General features: G+C 40.9%; 1 protein-coding gene across 20 annotated transcripts in view; it reads right to left on the bottom strand.

Moving 5' to 3' along the window:
• Nucleotides 1-20902, bottom strand: part of DLG2 (discs large MAGUK scaffold protein 2) — a 998920-nt gene that overhangs the window by 821542 nt on the left and 156476 nt on the right. For 16 of the 20 annotated variants that reach the window (XM_061457957.1, XM_061457959.1, XM_061457946.1 and 13 more), the window contains one exon: nt 9301-9375. The exons of the other annotated variants lie outside the window; for them this stretch is intronic. In XM_061457957.1, the coding sequence (XP_061313941.1) occupies nt 9301-9375 (75 nt within the window). The remainder of the gene's footprint in view (nt 1-9300; nt 9376-20902) is intronic. 20 annotated transcript variants of the gene reach the window in all.

Here is a 20902-nt window from a genome sequence, read left to right on the forward strand (position 1 = left end):
TTCACCTGTTTTTTTACTGAGACTAGACTTTACATAGTGGCTTTTTGTATTTTGTGTTTGATCTTATCATATTTATGCAGTAACAGAGACCAACAGAGGGTCACAGTAGAAGTTAGACAGTGAATCATTTCCATGTACTTGAGTTAGGTTTTCATGATAGTGTTTCCTGTAACAATGGATGACTGGGTTCAATATCCTGAGGTTTAATTCCTGTCCTTCAATCCAGTATTGCCATTCTGCTACTGTCATATAATCATAAAAAGGTTAAGGTTGGACAGAATCATAAGATCATCCAGGTCCAACCCCCCTGCCATGGGCAGGGACACCTTCCACTAGGCCAGCTTGCTCAAGGTTCTGTCCAGCCTGGCCTTGAACATTGCCAGGAATGAAGCATTCATCATTTCTGTGGGCAGCCTGTTCCAGTGCCTCACCACCCTCACAGGTAAGAACTTCTTCCGTATATCCAACCTGAACTTGCCTTGTTTTAGTTTAAATCCATCACCCCTTGCCCTGTTGCTATAATCCTTTATGAACAGTCCCTCTCCAACATCCTTGTAGCCCTCTTCAGATACTGGAGGTCTCCACGCAGCCTTCTCTTCTCCAGGCTGAACAGCCCCAACTTTCTCAGCCTGTCTTCATACGGGAGGTGCTCCAGTCCCCTGATCATCCTCGTGGCCTCCTCTGGACTTGCTCCAACAGCTCCATGTCCTTATGTTGAGGACGCCAGAACTGTGCACAGTGCTGCAAGTGGGGTCTCATGACATTTAAATATTTTTAGGTGGCTATCCAGTGTGAGAAATCACTGCTCTCACTTATGACTGTTTACTTTTCTTATCACCTCTTCCACAACAATAAACAGTTTAGTAAATGCTCATCCATACAGGAATATCCCTCTTTAAGTACCTCAGAAGTAAGAATATGACAGGGAAGAAGCAAATGTGTGAAAAGAGAGCACCAACATAAGGAAGAGCACTCCCTTACCCCTTCTTCCATCCCCAAAATAATTCAAGAGCCAGCATTCCTTCAGGAAATTCCAGCCTGGTGACAGCAAAGGGAGTACCAGAGCAGTCAGACTGAGAGGCAGGTGGCACAGGAAAAAGGGGTAGAGCTGAACACCAGGTTCAGATTAGCTGGAGACAGGGACAGAGAGCTATTTATGCAGCAGAGATTGGTACAACTGGGGTAAGTTTGAGAGCTGGTGCCAGAGGCATGAAGAAGGAGGTACTGAAGTGTCTGTATAAAAATACATATGCATAGTACATATTTGTGGGAGGAAAAGCTCCAGCTTTGCTGTGGTTTTGCTTTTCCTTTAATTATACAGCATCCTATTTTAGATGTTTCCACCATACATTACAAACAATTCAGAGGAATACAGAATGCGTAGCCTTTAAATGTGGCTGCCCCTGAAACCCAGCTCTCAGTTGAGACAGTGATGGCAGCGCAGATTGCGGATCCAGTGGCTCCTACACAGTTTGGTTATCCCATTGCTCTACAGCTAGAGCACACAAACTGAAGGTAAATCTTAATTTTCATTACTGTGCCCAGCTGTAACAAAAAAATGTCCCAAACAACACAGAAATGAGAATTCCACAGGGAGGAGTAATTTCTATCAGCCTTTGAAGAAGACTTTTATATTACTTTCTTCAGAAACACCTGAGCAACACCTCCCTGACACAGAGGCTGCCCCAGTCCCAGGGCAGGATTCCCATGCTCATTTATGGCAGCATCTGAGTGATACCAACAGGGTCAAAGGGAGGTCCCCAAGCACTTCACAGGAAACACTCAGTACTTTTCAGGAATAAATCTTTGGAGAGCACATTCACTAAGACGGCTGTTCACAGCCATTTGTGTGATAAAGAGAGACCATTAGGTTTCTATATCCCTGTAAGTGCAAATGACATTATACAGTATGTAAGTACTGAATGACTAACAGGACTTGAAATCTAAAAGTACAAATGAGAATGCCACTAAAACATATGGTCTACTGCAGTTAAATAGATTTTTATTCAAAGTATTAAGAAAAATGATGGTTGGTAAAATACTAGGTTATGTGAGATGCTGTATGTCTTGAACTGTGTCTGGATCCAATCCTGTATTCATGTGCATTTTGCCTGGAAGTCAATGGCAGCTCCACCTGTCTATGAAAGAATAGTTATAATAAACTGCTTGTTCAGCATAACCTAGAAGGAAAGTCTCACAGCTGAGGCTCTGATGTAGGTCACCACTTTGCCACAGACTTGTGTATCACTGAGGAAATCCTCTGGCATGAGATACGTCTTCAGGTCAGACACTCGTATCAGAGCTGGTTGTCAGGGTCTCCTTCATCATTACTCAAGATAAACACACCCTTCAATAGCCTGATTCATACTTGAAAGACCAGTCTTAAAGTGAACCACACCTTAAAGGTGTTTATAGCTCTTCAATAACATAAACCTGGACAGATGAGTTTCACTCTCAGCACCTCTGAAACAGAATCATAGAATCGTAGAGTAGTTAGGGTTGGAAAGGACCTTAAGATCATCCAGTTCCAAGCCCCCTGCCATGAGCAGGAACACCTCACACTAAAACATGTCACCCAAGGCTCTGTCCAACCTGGCCTTGAAGAATACACATCAAATGAATTGGATACATAACAAATAGTGCTGAACAAGGCGTAGTTCGAATCCTTTGGCTTCCACAACTGCTTCAGCCACAAGTTTCTTCTATAGATTTTCACAGTGCCAAGCACAAAGAGGCTCTTTGCTAACATGCATACTCCAGATAACATTGTGACATGAGCTACTGAACCATGAGTCACAGTTTTTCCCTTCCCCTTGAGCCCAGTCCACCTGTTACTTATGTACACACACACTTCTTTAATTCATATGATGGACACTTCTGGTTTCCAAAAAAACATAAAATCACTGCCTCATTTTATGCTGCAGCAGAGACAAATAATTAAAACAATTTAGCTCCTCTTACTGCAGGATGAAATACTTCTATGCAGTCATAATAACCGTATTTGCTGGTTACAGCAGGGTGTAAATAATGACTGAAGCCAACTTTGTTCTTGTGTATATCACCATAAACTCTTGATGCCTGAACTGCTTGTGTTTGACCTTAGCATGGAATTTCACATATCAGGAAAGCATGGCTTTTGGGTAGCAACATCCCCAGGATATCACCCTCAAGCTATGCATATGTTATCAGGAAGGCTCTACTCCAATAATGCATTTCCTCTGGGAATAATAAATACTGTAGAAGTTGGATGTGCACACTGTTTTTGAACTGCAGTGACACTGCCAAAATTTGGCTGGCTAAATCAGTGCTTAAACCAGAACTTTAATACAGTGTTCAGAAAAGCATCAGAACAGAATGGTTTTGTTTAAATGGTTTTTATTAGAATAGAATTGGGTTTTGTTTAAATTTTTGCTCACAAGCCTCATGAGTTGCAATGATTTTAAGCACTTAAATCTGCATTTGTTTCTCTATAAAAGTTTACCTTTAAGTAATTGCTGTCATAAGGATCAATACCGAGTTCCAGCTTAAAGAAAATTCCAATAACCACATTGGAAAGATTTTGTTCTAAGTTACGCACTGCTACACTTCTGCTGTAGAAACTTTCTGGAGCTTTCCATAAAACAAATAAAGCAATAAAGACAGCAAACATCCTATACATAATGTGCGTTTAATGAGATTACTCGCTGTAAGTAACTCATGCAAAATGCTTCCTGATGACAATGTCAAGCAGCTATGTGGGTCAGTCTGCGGATAATGGTTTCGCACAGCTCAATGTTTATTAGACTGCTTTTTAAACAAATTATCGCCTTTCCTTAAGGGTTTCTGTGCTTGTTTGGCAACTGTGAAACCCTTCCCTCGTTTCCCAGGGATCACATGAACTGAAACAGGAGGAAGGTCCACATATGTCATAAATTAAGTCTCTATATTGCATTGTCAAAGGTCTATTACCATTTTTTAAACTCTTCTCCCCCCTTTTTTCCATACTTTTTAATGAAATAGAGTAGCAAACAGCTTCTTTTGCCCTATTTCTCTCAATAGTTGCTCCTGAACCCTTCTGTTAACACATTCTCTGCTAGCGTCTGCCTCTACCCAAGCATGAAGCATTTGCTGCCCTGCTGGGATGTGCTGTGGTTTGCTGCTAATCCAACACTACCTTAGCCTAGCTGGAACTTTCCCTACTGAATCTGTAAATCAGATTACAGCAGAGATGCCACAACTCTTCAGCACCTCTAGCTGCAGCCAAAACCAATAGGAACAGCATGTTTTTCCCCAGGGATGCCTGGAGAGGGGTGGTGCAAATGAAAAGGAAGCATCTGACTGCTACCAAGGGGAAGGGGGATTTAATCGGCTGTTGTATAAAGTAGCTTCACAGGCAATTGGTGACAGACTCAGCAGTGCAGGGTACAGACAACTACTTTAAACAGTTAAAGGGTGGACAGCAAACTGCCTTGAGCAAAGAGAGGTACAGGAGTCTTTGTAATGAAGATGATTTGCAGGAATACAGTGACCCAGTAGAAGCACGCATGGCATTAATTTAATACCTCCTTTAACAATAAAGCTGAGGTTTAGCACTCAGAATTTTCCACTACCATCAGCGCCAAGGTGAAAGACAGAAGAACAGATCATCGTGTTAACAGCTCAGTTTTCAAATGTTTCACGTTAGCCATAAAAAACGTTCCCCACCACCCGGATTGTCTATGGAATTTATTATCCAGCAATGTTTTAATAGGAAAAGACTTGAAGCTTAGAGAGAGACAGAGCCTGCAATAGGCACAAAGGCACTTTCTGGAGTGCAGAGCTATTCATTTATTTTATAGAGCACATCTACACAGGAAAGGAAGGGACATCGCTCCAAAGCACAAGGTCCCGGGAGAGGGACAAATCCAGGCAAACACAGCCATTTCTTTGGTTGGTGTTTAAGAGAGCAAGATTGATTTTAGGAGCAATTGTTCCAGACTCATAACCTTAAAACAAAGCAGAATATGCATGTTTCAATATGTTTCTGCTTGGCTCCATTATGTAGAGCACAACCACCAGAATTAACATGCATTTCATCTTTCCAAGAGTATGTATTTCTTTAAAACAAGACATGTGGAGGGAGTCTGAATACAAAAACCTTGATTAGTTCGAACCAGGAATGTTTATAGGTTAACTCCCAGATCAGGCTGAATTCCAATACTGTGCAGGGCATCGCTGCATTCCTGTCTCTCCAGTGTTCCAAATAAACTGTGAAAAGGGAAAGCCAGAGTAACTTTATCCCCTGTGCAGTGATTTATCTCATGTAAACAGGGTAATAATATCCTGCACATGTATGCAGGTTCAAAGAGGTCTGACTTTTGCTCTCCTTGTGTTACAGATATAGGTAAACCGAGGGGCAGAAAGACTGAGGGCTCAGCTGCAAAGCAGGCTGGCAGCCAAAACTTGTACTGAATCTCTACACCTGTGTAAAGCTGCAGCCCATGAGCTATCACAGCTTATGTGGCTGCTGCATTTCCCTGTGAGGACCCTCGCTCAGATTCTCCTACCCTTAAAATCACTGTCCCCTTCTTCACATCAAGGGGGCAGCTGATGCTGAATGAGGCTCCTTTGCCTTTTGTGCTCACACATACTTTTCTGCTCTCTCCTGCTGCTTCTCAGTGCCAGATGACTCCCAAAAGGGGAATCTTTCTGTGGAAGGGGACTAGGAAAGTGGGACAAGGAGCTCTGCTGAGACTGCAGCAGGGAAAAACAGAGGGATCCTGTTGATGCTGCAGGGTGAGATAAGGTGAATGCTTACTCTGAATGCCAAAGTCAAGAAACCCTGTCAACGGGGCTGGAAGAAAAGACAACCAAGAATGTTTTTGCAACAGAGGAATGGCCTCTGATGCTTCATTATCTTTGCATAATGGATCTAGCTAGCGAGCAACCCTGGTGATAGGAAGGTTTAGTAAGCTAAAAAGCAGTACAGTGAACTCCTTTTGGAGTATGTGATAATCAAGCACTACAAATCCTTCAGAAGACATGACTGAAAGTGCAAGAGCAGACAAAGCCACCCTTAGGTAATTCCCTTGATTAAAACCCTCAGGCTTAAAATGAATCTAATTAAGGACATTGTGAACGCACAGAAAAGCCGTATTCACTTATGTCCTCTGTTGCAGATGGTGAGTTGCCAAACAGAATCGAGACTCTTAATTGCAAAAATCATCAGCAAATTCGAAAAGGGTGGTAAATTAGGGACTGCAAAAGTCAGACTGTTGCATAACAGCAACGCTGCTCTTGCATTAGATGGGAAACGTGCTCTCAAGAGAAGATACACTGCTTTTAATACAAAACTGTTGAAAAAGGAGAGAAAAACCTAGCCCAGACCAGTGCCATCCTGAGTGACACAGACAGCAAAACTGATGAATGAGGATACCCTTTCCATCAGGTTCATTTTCCTTCATTATTTGACATTACACCACTGTTGAGTAGCACCCGAGTTCCCGCTATGGTCACCTAATGGAGTTGTCACAACTGGCCAGATCTCTGCTTGCGTTTTTTTGTTTTGATCTGTCAAGCCTTTCATAGCAGGTAATATGCTCTGATGCATCACTGGAAATTCTCATTTCATTAATCAGCTTTCTATCAAAATGCTGACATTTCACAGATATTCTTCTCCAATAAAAGCAAGGCAATTAAAAAAGTACTTTTGAAATCAGATGGGGAAAAACACTGACCATACAGAAGTTCATTTTTGTCTGATTTAATTTTCCCGAACTGTCTGCATGAGTCTCCCAAGAAATCTACTGAAGTATGGTAAAGAAAGCTTATAAATGTCTGACACATCAGGTAGACAGAAAAATCTGTTTCGCTGCAAAGAAAATAGTTTGATAAAAAAGAAGCAGGAGGTATTTGGGAATTACAACTTATTTCTGGGGTAGAGCTGAGCTCTTTCACTCCATTCAACTTCTATAATCAAGCAAAATATAGATAGAAGCAAGCTCCAAGTAGGCAATCACCTCAAGGACCACATGCATTCTACAACCAAAAAAAAAAGCAACTAAGTGAATGGCTGAATTGTATTCTAACAATAAGTTGGGCCTTTTTTTCATAGACTCATAGAATGATTTGCGTTGGAAAAGACCTTTGATGCTCATCCAGTTCCAACCCCCTGCCACGGGCAGGGACACCTTCCACTAGAGCAGGTTGCTCCAAGCCCCATCCAACCTGGCCTTGAACACTGCCAGGGATCGGGCAACCACAGCTTCTCAGGTCAACCTGTTCCAGCGCCCCAGCACCCTCACAGGGAAGAACTTCATAATATCTCAACTAAATCTCCCCTCTTTTACTTCAAACCATTACCTCTTGTCCTAATGCAACCAGCTCTATTAAAAACTCTGTCTCTCATCTAAGTCCCCCTTTAGTATTAAAAGGCTGCAATAAGGTATCCCCAGAGCATCGTCTTCTCCAGGCTGAACAAATCCAGCTCTCTCAGCCTGCCTCTACAGTAGAGGTGCTCCAGCTCTCGCTGTATCTTCATGGCCTCTGGACTCACTCCAACAGCTCCGCATCCTTACGCTGGGGGCCTCAGAGCTGCATCTTGGTGTCATCTGCAAATTTGCTGAGGGTACTTTCAATCACACTGTCTGTATTGCTGATTAAGTTATTAAGCAGTATTGGTCCCAGAATCAGTTTCCACTGTAACAGTTTAAAAATAACACTTCTTGGAATTACTCTGATCTTAGACCAGTTCTAGTGCTAACAAAGACAATAAAACTCGATCCTCAGTTTATCATCTTTTGTGACAACATAGAACTTTGCAAGATAGAAGGTTTATACATATTAGCTATGCACGCATACATATCTGGTGTAACAAGAGACAAACTAAACAAATAATAGTAAAGTTAAATGCTTTTATTTTTGACATTTTGAGAAACAAATATCATAAAGAATACCCAAAGCATTTAAAGCCTCTATTTGAAGAGTCAGGTCTTGATGTTAGTGGAAATCATTGAGTACAACTGTTCCCAACTTACTGCAAATACCCAGTACACTTCCAGTTCTCAAAGCACCACACTACCATACTTGTGCTCATGCTGCAACGCTTTCAATATAACAAAACAGACCAAAACAAGACCACATCATAAAGTCAATCCAAAGCCTTTGAGAATGGAAAATAGTAATTAAGAAGAATTAAAAATTAGTTACTGGGCTAGATCCTCACCTGGTAAAAAAAAATGCTTAGCTCAACTGATCAATCAATACTTTTAAGTGGGTCAATTTCAATACAGCTTAACAATGATATAATGAATTTTAACATATTGGAAGTACAACCGAAACCACAGAGTTTACCATCATTTGCAAGATAGTGAGAGACTGAGGGAGAGTGAAAACTTGAATTCATTTCACATTCATCTGCTCATAAAAGGTGACAAGTTGATAGCTGTGGACCAACATCATGCTATGGTTCAGAGCCAAAGAAAATGTCAACTAAATCCTGCCAATTCCTCAGCTGAGATAAATCATCCTAGCTCTATTAGTCAGCCCTCCAACTTCCAGCATCCAAGGATTTGGCTTTATCTACAAGATATGTTCAGACAAGATATTAATCAATGCAGTGTCAACTTGATTGCAGTTTCTTTTTTCTCTTCAAATATTACTTTGTCTTTGATAGTTAAAAGCAAATCTCACTGAAGGCATCTAATTGGCAGAAGGAGGAAAGTATTTACGAAGGCTGTTCCCTATAAACCCAGCAGACTAAGTGCCCATCACCTCCAAAGTTGTTTCTATCTAATTGGGCAAATTTTCCCAATAGTTAGTTCATAAAACACTTGGAATCATCAGTCTTTCTTTCTTCCATGAGATTGTGGAAAAGAATAGATGCATCTCCCCTTCCTTGTGTCACCACCTGCATCTAGGGACAGCCTGGTACTTTGAACACCAGCTGTTTCTGGCAGACCCTGAAGGAGCTTATGAATGAATTCCCATAAACCGTGTCCATAACCAGGCAAAACAAGCAGGCTTCCAATCATCACACACAGCTGGAGCTCAGAGTTATAGCAATCAACAGCAACCCCACGCTCTTCTGAGCTGGACACAACAACAACCATAACATGCTTGACACTGATCCCCATTGCTCCATGTGGAACGAATTAAATTCCCAAAGAACTGGAGAAACCCTGCTCAGCCACTACCCAACATTTCAACAGCTCAGGCTTCCCAAGGAGTTTGGTCTGGCCTTAGGACTCATTTCTGCTCTTTCTCAAACGCACTGGGCATGGATATTTTACCCGACTTACCATTCAGTCTCTCAAATCTTTGTATTAAAAGGCTCAAACTTACGGTAGAGTGCTGAATGGGTATCCAGGCAGGTGTTTCAACTGAGCATTTGTGGGATGGGCATCTGCCATGGCTTTGCTGCAAATAAGTGAAAATGGCATTATACACAACACAGTATGTGCTGCAGTCGCTAGGCGCAATGGACTCCATTCCAGATGGAGCACCTAGGAGTATGCTAGTATCCCTTACACCTCACAAAGTCATTTTCCACTGTCATGTAGGGAAAACATTCAGCAGTTTGCAGGATCAAAAAGGCTTCAACAGTTATCCATTAATGGTGCTTTGAAGTTCTCATTTATGTGGGTGAACATATCCTTCATCCACTCTGAACCCCAAGCATGTGCCATCTGGCTTTCCTCCACTCTGTAGTTTTTCGAGAACAGTGGAGCTTTAAATAGTAGGTAGAGGTCGGGTTTTTTTTTCCCATTTCATGATGGGCTGCATTTTTCCTGTATGTTCTCTTTAAATCGGCGATAGCAGCAGCCGGAACCACCCCAGGGTTATTTTCCAGGAGGAGTTGGTCTGTCCCAAATTTTTAGTGTGGGTTTCTTTGCTGAGCAGAACGCTCTGCCTGATCCCCAGATTTGCCCCTGAAGGACACGGAGGCAGGCATCCAAGATTCCTGCAGTTCTCTGAAACTGCAGAACCAAAAGAGTGAGGGGTTAATTTAAAGGCTAATGTTCCACATGGCAGTGCAAGATGCAACCGTCAGGCCTTCGGGGTGATCTTCCTGTAATTTCCCTTGCATTTGCAGTGATTCAATTACACTCTAGCAAAGGTTTGGAGCCCATCGGAACAAATTGCACAGCAGATTGGGTCAGAGTCCCTGAAGAAAAGTTCAGACTAAATTCTGGTGTCTGTCACCATTACTCTCAGCATTTCACACATGAGTCAAACTATTATTTAGCTCCTTGAATTGGAGGACTTTTGTAATCATGTGTGTTCCTGAAGCTGGAAATAACATGGAGAAAAAAAAAACTTTTATTTTCATTTAGGCCAGATATATTTCAAGCAACTACATTCCACCTTTCTTTTCCCCATGCTGAGAGCAAAGGAGAGCAACCTCTGCAAACACTGATGATTAGGCTTCATGCAATTTTCAATTTGAGTCAGACTTATGAACATGAACTAACGAAGCACTATAAGTGCTTTGTGCTTTACCATCAAAAAGCAAACATTTGTAAAGCATTGCAATACAAAATACTTTTATAAGTAAAATAAAATAAAAAAATAAAAAGGAAAAGCTATACATATCAGTTTCAGCTTTATATTCCCCAAACATTACCAGCTGGTTATTTTTTATATTTTCAGTTAGACAACTTTAAGGAATATTGTCCTGGTTTCACCTGGGAGAGAGTTAATTTTCTTTCTAGTAGCTGCTGCAGTGCTGTGTTTTGGCTCTAGTCTGAGAACAATGCTGATAACACATCAATGTTTTAGTTGTTACTCAGTACCATTTACTCTGATCAAGGACTTTTCAGTCTTATGCTCTGCCCATGAAGAGGGGCACAAGAAGACGGGAGGAAGCAAAGGCAGGACCCCTAACCCAAACTAGGCAGAGGGGTATTCCATACCATAGAACATCATGCTCAGTATAAAAAATGAGGGATGCTACCCAGAAGGGACCAATCGCTCAGCATCAGTCAGTGGGTGGTAAGCAATTGTATTGGGAACCACTTGGGTTTTTTCTTCTCTCTTTTTGTTACCTCCCTTTTCATTACAATTATTAGTAGTAGTATATGTTTTACTGTATTTCAATTATTAAACTCTGCTTATCTCAACCCACATGTTTTACCTTTTTCCAATTCTCCTCCACATCCCACCAGGGAAGGGGAGGAGTAAACAAGTGCCTTTGTGGTATTTAGCTGCTAGGTGGGGTTAAACCACGACAAATATTCACAAAAACAGCTAGCAAGCAAGAAGCATTGTACCTTTAGATGCAAATTTAGAAAGTCTTGCTTAAAAGGATTTGGAAAAGTCACTGCTATCACTGCAGTGGTACCCTGCGGGTGTGTGTTATCTGATGTAAGGAAGGGATGAATGCAACAGCAAACTATGTAATCCTATCAAAGTAATAAAAGTATAAATGCATTTTGATCAAAAGACTGCATGAATTATTGCTAATTATTTGTTCCTTTCTTTAATAATGGTACATCTTCAGCCTTTAATCCCAGCAAGATAAAAACAAGAATATTAACAATTTGCTTTGGACAGGAAACTTTATTCTGACCTAAAAGGCTGATCTTACAAACTCAGGAAACCATGTGTAACCTGGTTGGCAGGAGAGTCCTCAGAAAGACGCCTAACACTCTCAAAGAGGATAAATCTACAAAATAAAAGCTCCAGATCTCACAGCAGGAGGGACTACTTCTCTGCAAGTATTCTTGACTTTGAGATTTGGAACAAAATTCTCCCAAGGCCCATGACACATGCGGATATTGAAAGACCAGAAAGACAGAGGTAACTGGGAATTGCTCGTAGGCAGCAGTTCTCCAGAGGTCCCAGTTTCTCACCAGGGCTGGGCCGATCATGGATCTGTTCTGTAGGGTGACCTGCAGAGTCTGGCCTTTCACAGCGGGAAATTTGGGTTACTGTGCTGATAATATGACATTGCACTGGCATCGTTTGAGAAATGCATGTAGTTCAAGCACGAGGACTGAACACTGTTTTACAGCTTTTGGGGGATTAGGGGGCATTGGGTTTGTTTATATTATTACTGATTTCTTATTTGAAAAATCATTACTTTTTGTATTAATACCTTTCACACCTTACACTCTTACCTAGCTCAAATAGTTCTAAGAAATAAGGCTGTGCATCAGTTGCTGGTTCTGCTTTCCTTCCTAAAAGTGCTCAATTATTTTTGTTTTTAAATCAGCCAAAAGCTCCAACATGTCACAGCTAGAGCCACCAACTGAACAAAAAATAACCCAAAAGCTCAACAGCACATAAAGTATTCTGCAAGCATAGGCAATACAAGTAAACGTAGGAATAACTATGTTGGGAATTATCTGTGGGCTGTAGAAGGAATTAATTGCATTTCATTATTACTGCTAACATTTTCCCCATTTTAGGAGTTTGGTGAGCATATGGAGTAAAGATTCTGGTCCACCACTACACTGAAAAGTAAAAACCTGAAAAGTGATGAAAATCCATCACTGAAATCATCTTTCTTCAGACAGCTTTCAAGGGAGGACAGAATTACCTTTAGTCTGCTTTTGACGTTTAGTAATATTTATATGCAAAAAGAATATGTCTTATTTTGCTGTTTGGAAGAATACGTTCCAATAAAAGACTTCTCAGTCTGAAATGGAAACAGGAAGGCTGCTTCTCCATAGCTTATGAATGAGTGATTTCCACAATCTTGTTTTACTGCCTGTCTTTGAGGATACCCAGCCTCCTGCACTAAGCTTCACCCCTGAGACAGCTCCACTGTACTGATAGACACAACTATCCAGGCATAGGCTTTATCGCAGCTTCATGCAATCAGAGACTTCAAAATATGCAATAAGATCTACAGGTTTTGTAATTTTTGTATAAAGAGACCTTAGGACACAAAAGAATAATGCCCTTCTCATTGCTGCATTCACATCAGTCACAGCTTTTTTTCTGGGTTGATAAATTGCACAGCAATAATACAGTCAGGAAGCAATGAAGCGATGACCAAAGTCAGACAGAGATGAAAACCTCCTAGTCAGAGACAGTGCAATCCCTTTTCTGGAGGCCCTGTTACATTTAATCCCTAATCCAATCGGTTTATCAAGCGTCCAGAAATGCAGACCCCATAGGTAACCAGGACACAGAAAAGCATCAATTTCAGAAGACAAAACCAAGGCTGCAAGCCCTTCAGAGTCAATGTACAATATCTACCTTCCCGGCATAAAATATTTAAGCTAGCTTCTTTCCTACATGCTTTTTCTCACTCAGATGTTAAAATAAGTGACTGCTGTTAACACTGGTTAGGAACATCAGTATAATGTATCTTGCAGATACATTAATGTAATGCAGAGTGGTGGCATCAGTCCCACTGCAGTATTGGGACTGAAATACTGAACATTGGATTGGAAGGGGAGAGCTTTGTGGCACTGCACAAGACAGTCTTCAGGTGACAGAGATGCAGATGGACATCAGCAAGCTCTAGGTAAGATGTGAAGAAAGAATTCCTCTTTTGTGGTGTGTGATCAACTATAGTAACTGCTAAGGTTGTTTAGAGGACTTGAAGAGCAAATACGTATAATTTATTGCCACTTTCTCATAGGTGAGACTATATGTATATATATCATCAATACCAAATTCTGATGGCCAAATATTGCCTAATGTGATTCTGGCTGGAGACACATTTGGAGGCAAATCTTAGCTATGAAGGAAGATGTAACAAAATCCAGGAGGGATATTTAGGAATATTTCTTCTACTAAAGCTTCAGGGCTCACTGAACTGCAACACTCTAAGATCTGATTTGGTATTCTTTCTCAGAGAAGATATTGGTGGTCAGAGTCAAAAGCAGCCACAGGTGGGACTCTCTTTGTATCCACTGGAATGGCCAAGAATATGATTTGCAAATTATATGCAAGTCCTTGAGTGAGGTCTCCGGTAGCAAAAGATTTGGCTGAAGTCAAACGCAGTGGAACATATTTAGCTACTCCCACACATCCTTGCAAATTATCTTCTCTGATGCAGACGATTCCCTGGAGATATGGAAATTGTAGATTTCAACTAAAGGTCTCAACAGAGGTCTCAGACTGTGTAAAATACAATCATATAGTAGGCCAGACCTCTGACCTAATGATTCACTCATAAAAAACCATCCCCTTCTCCTTGACTGCACACATCCTTTTGCTTTTTCAGACTTGCATTGCATCAGGTTAACAGAGAGAGAAGAAAATTTGCATATTAGTAGCAGGCAGATTAAAACACCAAAGAAATACATGATTATGTTGAAGATGCGTGCCAGGAGACACAACTTTTCTGCTTTTAGTGGCCTATTGGACATTGCAAAGAGCCTATTTTGTCAGCTTCTGCTACTTGAAATGCATAAAAATGCAGCTCATCTTGGCACTGGGAAATTATCTTCCCACCTCCACCCAGGCCCTCTGAATATTAGAGAAGGGATGCTAAGGATGTATAGCTCTGCTATCATCAGGCAGCATTATTATTAATTGAGCAAGGATCAGGCTCTTGTTTTCTTTTTCCTGCTCAGTATCTCCCACCTTTCCTTGCATCTGCAGCTCTCCACTGCTGTGCACTAGTATTAAGCCCCAACCATATCTGCCTGAGCAGTTAATTGAACATTTTCTCTTCTCCATTTATAGAGCTATTCATAGATTTATGAAACAAATCACCATTCTCCTTTCACAGTTAAAACCAGCCTAAATAAAGACAACTCCCTAAAATCAGCAAATTATAATCTAACAAAATAGATTGGAAATTTCAGTTGCACTAAACAGGGTCAATGCTTGGAAGAAACGAAATGTCACTCAGAAATAGAGATCAGAGTAATTCTTTTCTATTCCTGCTATTGCCATAGAGACCAAGGGAGGGGGAAGACAGGGAAGAAGAGATTTAACAGACTTAATTCTTCCTGAAATTTATAATTAACTACAAGGGAAAAGGGACAATTACCATATTTCTAAAGAATAAAGAAGAAAAAAGTTGAGCTTTTGACAAGATATAATTACAAGACATTACATATGCAATGCACATTGGTTTGTTCTGTGTAATTTTCTTGAGACTCTCCCCAAAAAAGTGTTTTTTTTTCTAGAAAAGACAACATGTATCTCATCAGTTTACATTCAGATTTTGAAATCCAAAAGCCAGAAGCTTGTAATAATTGTCCCAAAATTTAACACTGGGAAATAAAGATTTGAAATAGATACTCAGATATACTCCCCATGTGTCAAACATCTATGGGTATATTGTCCAGCTAAGATCATTGAAAAGGAACTTCCCGCTCTTCTAAGACTGTGCAGTTTAGCCAGCAGCACACCCATAGTCATCAAAGCTGTCCTCAAGTACCACTTCAGAATGGAGTTTACTAAATTACATGTAAATTGCATGGATTCAGCTCTATCCCACTTTCAGGGACTGGCAGGAAAACACCACAGTTTGAAGTGCTCATCACCACCTAATAATGACTATAGAAAAAGATTTTAATTTTAGCTAAATGTGAATCTCTAGGGGGGAAATCATTACGTTCCCTTTGTTTTGAGTTTGTTATAGCCAGGAAATTCAACACAAAAATCTTAGCCAGGCAGTTTATGATTTCAAACTGTAATGATTCAAAGCCTGAAGCCTTGCAAGGAGAAAACAACAAATGTTGCCCAAATCTATTAACAATACACGGGCACATAGAAATGTGGCTTTTTTTTGTTTCCTATCCAGCTAAATTTAAATCAGACCCTCACATAGTGCAGCTTCCTACAGCTCTGCTACTTTTCGTAAGATTATATGAGTATACAACACCTGAGGCACTGGTTCAAGCTCAGTATTCATACCTAGCTTTATAATTTCCTAATGTGGGGACTGACTCTACAGCCTTTCGGGCACATACAGATGATCTTGTAAGAAGGCCCACAAAATAAATTGAACCTCATTCTTTAAGTACGTACCTTTCCAAACCTCTAGATTTGGGGTTTTTCAGATTAACACATTATAATTGGGGAAAGGTGGTAAACAGGCCTATTTTCTTCAGTAAGGCCAATTATAAAAGCACTTCATAAATAAATAGTCTGTTAGTTATTTGCATTGGCATCAGGCCACCAGAATCAATAACTCAAACTAACCTCATGGTGGATTCACCCCTGCAAGGTGAGACCAACAGCTGGCATATAAGGTGTGGACCTGCCCTCCACCTCCAGCAGGTGACCTGATCTGATTTATCACTCTGCCCTTCTGAGAGCATCTTGGGACTTGGTTTTACTGCTGCTTTATATCAGAGAGGCTGGAGGTGAGGTCACTCCAGTGGTGCCACCTGCACATTTTCCCACTCTTCAGCCAAGTTCTAAAAACACTCTTTAAATCAAATGTGTTGGCACTGGGAGTAAACTGTGTTGGATAAATGCTGAATGAGTGTTTCCCCCTCACTTGGAGAATCCACAGTATTCTAATGAGACACAAGACCTGCTCCTACCTTTCCTAAGCATGGCACACTGATTTATAATGATACTTGATATACACTGGTAGTTTCAAAGTCAAGCCACAGCAACCCCTCTCTCAGATTCACAGTGATGCTACTAAGGACATGAGCTCTGAATTTTGCCTTGTCTTCCACTTTGGGACTAGGGGGAAAGGAAAGCTAACACTAAACAAAAAGACATGGTGCATATTGTACAGCTCTTCTCTGCTTCATTCTTCATGCTGCAAAGTGGGGTGATGAGTGCATAGAGTGGAAGACACCTACAGAAAAGTCATACATCAGCCAGGGTCTAAGGCAGATGTTGGTCGTGTACTTGACGCAGTGGATGTTTATTTTCCACAATCATTGCACATATCGAGACTTCTGCTTTCACATCTGTCAGAGTTTTGCCTTAAGTGCACACATTGGTGTCCTCTGTTCCAAATACATTGCTGGATGAGCGGAAGAAAATAGGACAGACAGATGTTGCTGGCTCCTGGCAACCTTGCCAGTCAGAAATGTACATATTCAGCCTTGGTTTGGGTCAACATAAGCAAGCACGTCGCCCTGCTTCACAGCACCATTACAAAACAGTTTTTTTCCTTCCATCTTTATTTCATTCTTTTAAACACTTGAACAAAATCCTTAGAAAAGGTGCTGGACAGACAGCCATGAAAAGAGGGATATTGTGAACATACCAAATTAGACTAACACAGAATTAAAAGACCAAAGCAAAACACCAAACTTCTTCACTAGTGGAATCAACTGAGATTTTCATGAACTCTAAAAAAAACCACCCAAAAAATAACCAACCAAAAACCCCAAATATACAAGACTTTTTTTCCATTCACATGAATAATCACAGTTTCATTTAACTGTGTGCTCCCACAGAGGTCAGTGATAACTGAATAAAAAGTGGAACCTGTGTAGTGAGTGATCTAGTTTAAACCACCATAGAGTTAAGTGGAAGCTGGTAACAAGAACCCCCAAGAAAGAGTAATTGTTGCAGAATTTTCAACATTTTGACGATGGAAATTTATTCTTGTAGCTAATAAAACCAATAGGTTCAAGGTGGGCATTCTCCCTGGGTCTGAAGGTGGCCAGTTCTCTGGGTCACAGGAAATACACTGACGCCAGCGCTCAGTGCTACGAACATGGGAGTCAGGCAACAAAGAGGAAGTGGTTTAGGTTTTGTGAATAAATTCAGGTTATTTTACTTGGTGTCTGGTCTTTGTGCATACCTTTGCAAGCTCTTCTCAAAACACAGTAGCTTTCAGGTGATAAAATCTGGGATTTTAAGCCAACCTGAAAACACAGCTCCCAAACAAAACAAGAGGTGACCACAGTAGCAACTGACATTGACAGTTCTTAGGGGCATTAATGATATTAAGGATAACAAAACATTAGACTACATTTCCCAGGAAGTTTTAAAATCTCTATCCTAGGAAAAGATCTTTAGCTAGTCCTCCTTGTGACAGACAACTGGGTGCCCATAGTGGGATTGTCTGACACCAAGTACTGGGGGGTTTCAGTGAAGCAGCCCCTGTTATAGTAAGTCTTGTCAAGCAACACAGAGCTATCTATTTTCTTTTTCACCAGAGGCAGCTACTGTTGTATTCACAATTCTGTAAAAGGCAGAAGGATGGATGATAGCTAGGGGAGAGGACAGCGTGTTGCCTCTGACTGCTGGGAGGCACAGTGAGAATGTTCTTCCTTCTCAAAAACTCTTGGTGCTCCTGTTGGGATGGAGTCTTGATCTAAGCTGTCATTAATACTGAATTCTTCCTAATGATAAAATAATACCACTAATTAATGTGCTTTAAGCAACAATAAAAGAAAAACTATGCTGGGAACATGATCAATTAAAATAAACTAGGAGACCATAAGAAGTTGTCCTTGACGGATTCAGCATTTCCTAAGTCCTGGGTTCAGAAATGCATGGAAAAATGAAGGAAATAAAAAAGGAGAGGAAGAATCTGCACTAATTTGTACAGATCTTAAATCTATCTTAAACATGTCTTACATTTTGGCTGAAAACTTAATGTCAATAGGATTTAAGGTCTGGCAAGGTACATCAGAAATTAATTTTATTAGATGGTATCTTTCACCATATAGATTTCAAAGCAGGATCTTTAGATTCATTGCACATAATCTACAAGGGCATATTCACCCCAGCATATTTATGACATTTTCTGTAGACTGGAAAGACTGAAAATTCCAGACTAAAATTAATCACCATGTGTTAATAATGTCAACTTTTTTAACAGGGTTCATTTTTTGCAATTTAAGCAGCATTTATCTATCACTCTTATTTTATTACTTACAAGATCTGAGGAATAAAGCTGATGTATTTACTTCATCTTAACATTAAGATCCACTTTTCCAAGAATGAGAATGGCAATCATTTGCACAAATCAAAAACAGGATATTCAAATAAGGATAATTAACTGATCTGAGGCCAAAAAGGACCAGACTGTTGCTCTGTAGAATTCATACTTCTTGAAATGATTGTTTTTTAAACCTCAAATGGCCTGGGAAATGTCTGCTCTTATTATATTGGTGAAAATTGCCATAAACACAGGCCATAAAAACTTTGGAGGAGAGAAGCAGAGTTACTCCAGTACACAATAAAACACATAAAAGCAGATTATGGATCAATACAATATAACAACACTGGTGCAGCATTTAAATGTGGCACCAAACAAGATGAGGAAATCAACTAATTTATCTGGCTTCAACCCTTTGCAATATGAAAGTATCCTGAAATTAGGGTTTTGTCATTATTCAGCTCAATTATGTATGATAATATAGCATTCCTATATGCATCCAATTGCAGATCACACACAGTTCACAGTCTTATCTCATTCCAACGTAAAAGTTGGCAGCAAAGGCTGAATTTCTGAAGTTGAATATTTGAGGCTTGTATGTTTGACTTTCAGATCATTTCAGCCATTTAGTAGCAGATTCTAGAGACAGAAAAGCTGGGAGGAAAAATATTGGTGTAGATGGTGTTGGAAGCTCTGCCCAAAGCAAGATCAGTAGTGAGATGATGGTAAGTCTACATTTGTTATTGCCCAGAAGGCCCTGGGGAAATGTTCAGTGGAAACTTTCATCACCAATTCATAAAACAAATAAAGTGGTGGGTTTTGATATAAAAAAAAAGGCACTGGGCCATGTTCTTCACCCAATTATACCATCCTAAAAGCAGACTAACTACCCTCTCCAAATCCAGTTACTATACACCTCCTTGCCAAACTTTTGCCAAGGATGGTTGTGATTGCAGGTCCCCACTGCACCACTGGACACCAAGAAGTGGGACGGATCACCACTCCTTTTTTCCCACATTCCTGCTTATTTACAATTGGAAAGCAATGTCTTGGAGCGTAAATTGGATGTTTAGCATGATGCTGGATCCAACCTTTGCTCAGTGGTGCTGCACCACTGCTGCTGAGCACTTTTCACCAGTGTGCGTCAATGGGCACCCACAGGCAGCTCCGCTCTGCTCCAGGGCAGGTGGATGATGTAGTCTCAGGTTGAGTACAGCCTGTGGGAGCCAGAAGGACTTGGAAACAACAGGAGGTGAATGAGGCCACAGGAGCATACACTCCTTCTGTGGCCTCATTCACCTCCTGTTCTTTCCCCATACGGGTTTCTCCACCAGCAAGATGGGAATGACAGCTCGCATCTGTTTCTACAGCTCCACCGAGCTCCCTGCTCTCTCTGGCAGCCACCTGCCACCCCTCAGTGCTGCCCATGGGTGCTCGGTGTGTCTCCTCCTGCCCTTATCTGTGTCACAGATGGAGGTCCCCATTTTGCATGGCCATGACGCAAAAAATGACAGCAATGATGACAGTAATGCTAACCATTGGTTTGCCTTCCCATTTACACAGCCTTCAGGTGCTCTGGCAACCCCATACACTTTGAAAGTCCTATGCAATTGATAAAATTCATCAAAAATGAAGCAGAACAGGGAGCAACTGTGCTGAACCCCAATGTCTGGGCTTCCCCTGGCAACTGCTCCTTACAAATACTATCACCACGTGCAAATGCAGCTACAAACATGCACTGCCTGACCTGTAGCAACAGAAAGAGAGTACCCTGATGATCTCCCTGTCATTTAATATTAAGTTAGTTTGCTAAGTTTGAGGACATCTCCAAGAGTCCTTCAGCCTAGACCTTAACATTGGGAATTGTCCTTAGCCCTAAAGTTCTCAGCCTGCCACTGTTGTTGTAGATAAAAAAATGCTTATATACAAGTTTGGAAGGGATTATTTAGAAGGACCATTCCCAAACAGTCAGGTTGGATCTAACACCAGTATAAGAGTGCTGAATTGGGACCAAGGCATTTTTATTTTTCAGGCCTGGAGATGCAAAGTAAGCTATGTGTCGTGTCCCCCCCCCCCCCAAAAAAAAAGCCACAATAAGCCACAAGAAACTTGCATCTCTCCAATCAGAAACATCATGACTATCTAAACTACATCTGATTGGCCTCTTTA

Source organism: Pezoporus flaviventris, unplaced genomic scaffold, assembly GCF_033815535.1.
Source record: "Pezoporus flaviventris isolate CSIRO_AGI_PZ_B2104156 unplaced genomic scaffold, CSIRO_AGI_Pfla_v1 ptg000025l, whole genome shotgun sequence".
Taxonomy (NCBI): Eukaryota; Metazoa; Chordata; class Aves; order Psittaciformes; family Psittacidae; genus Pezoporus; species Pezoporus flaviventris.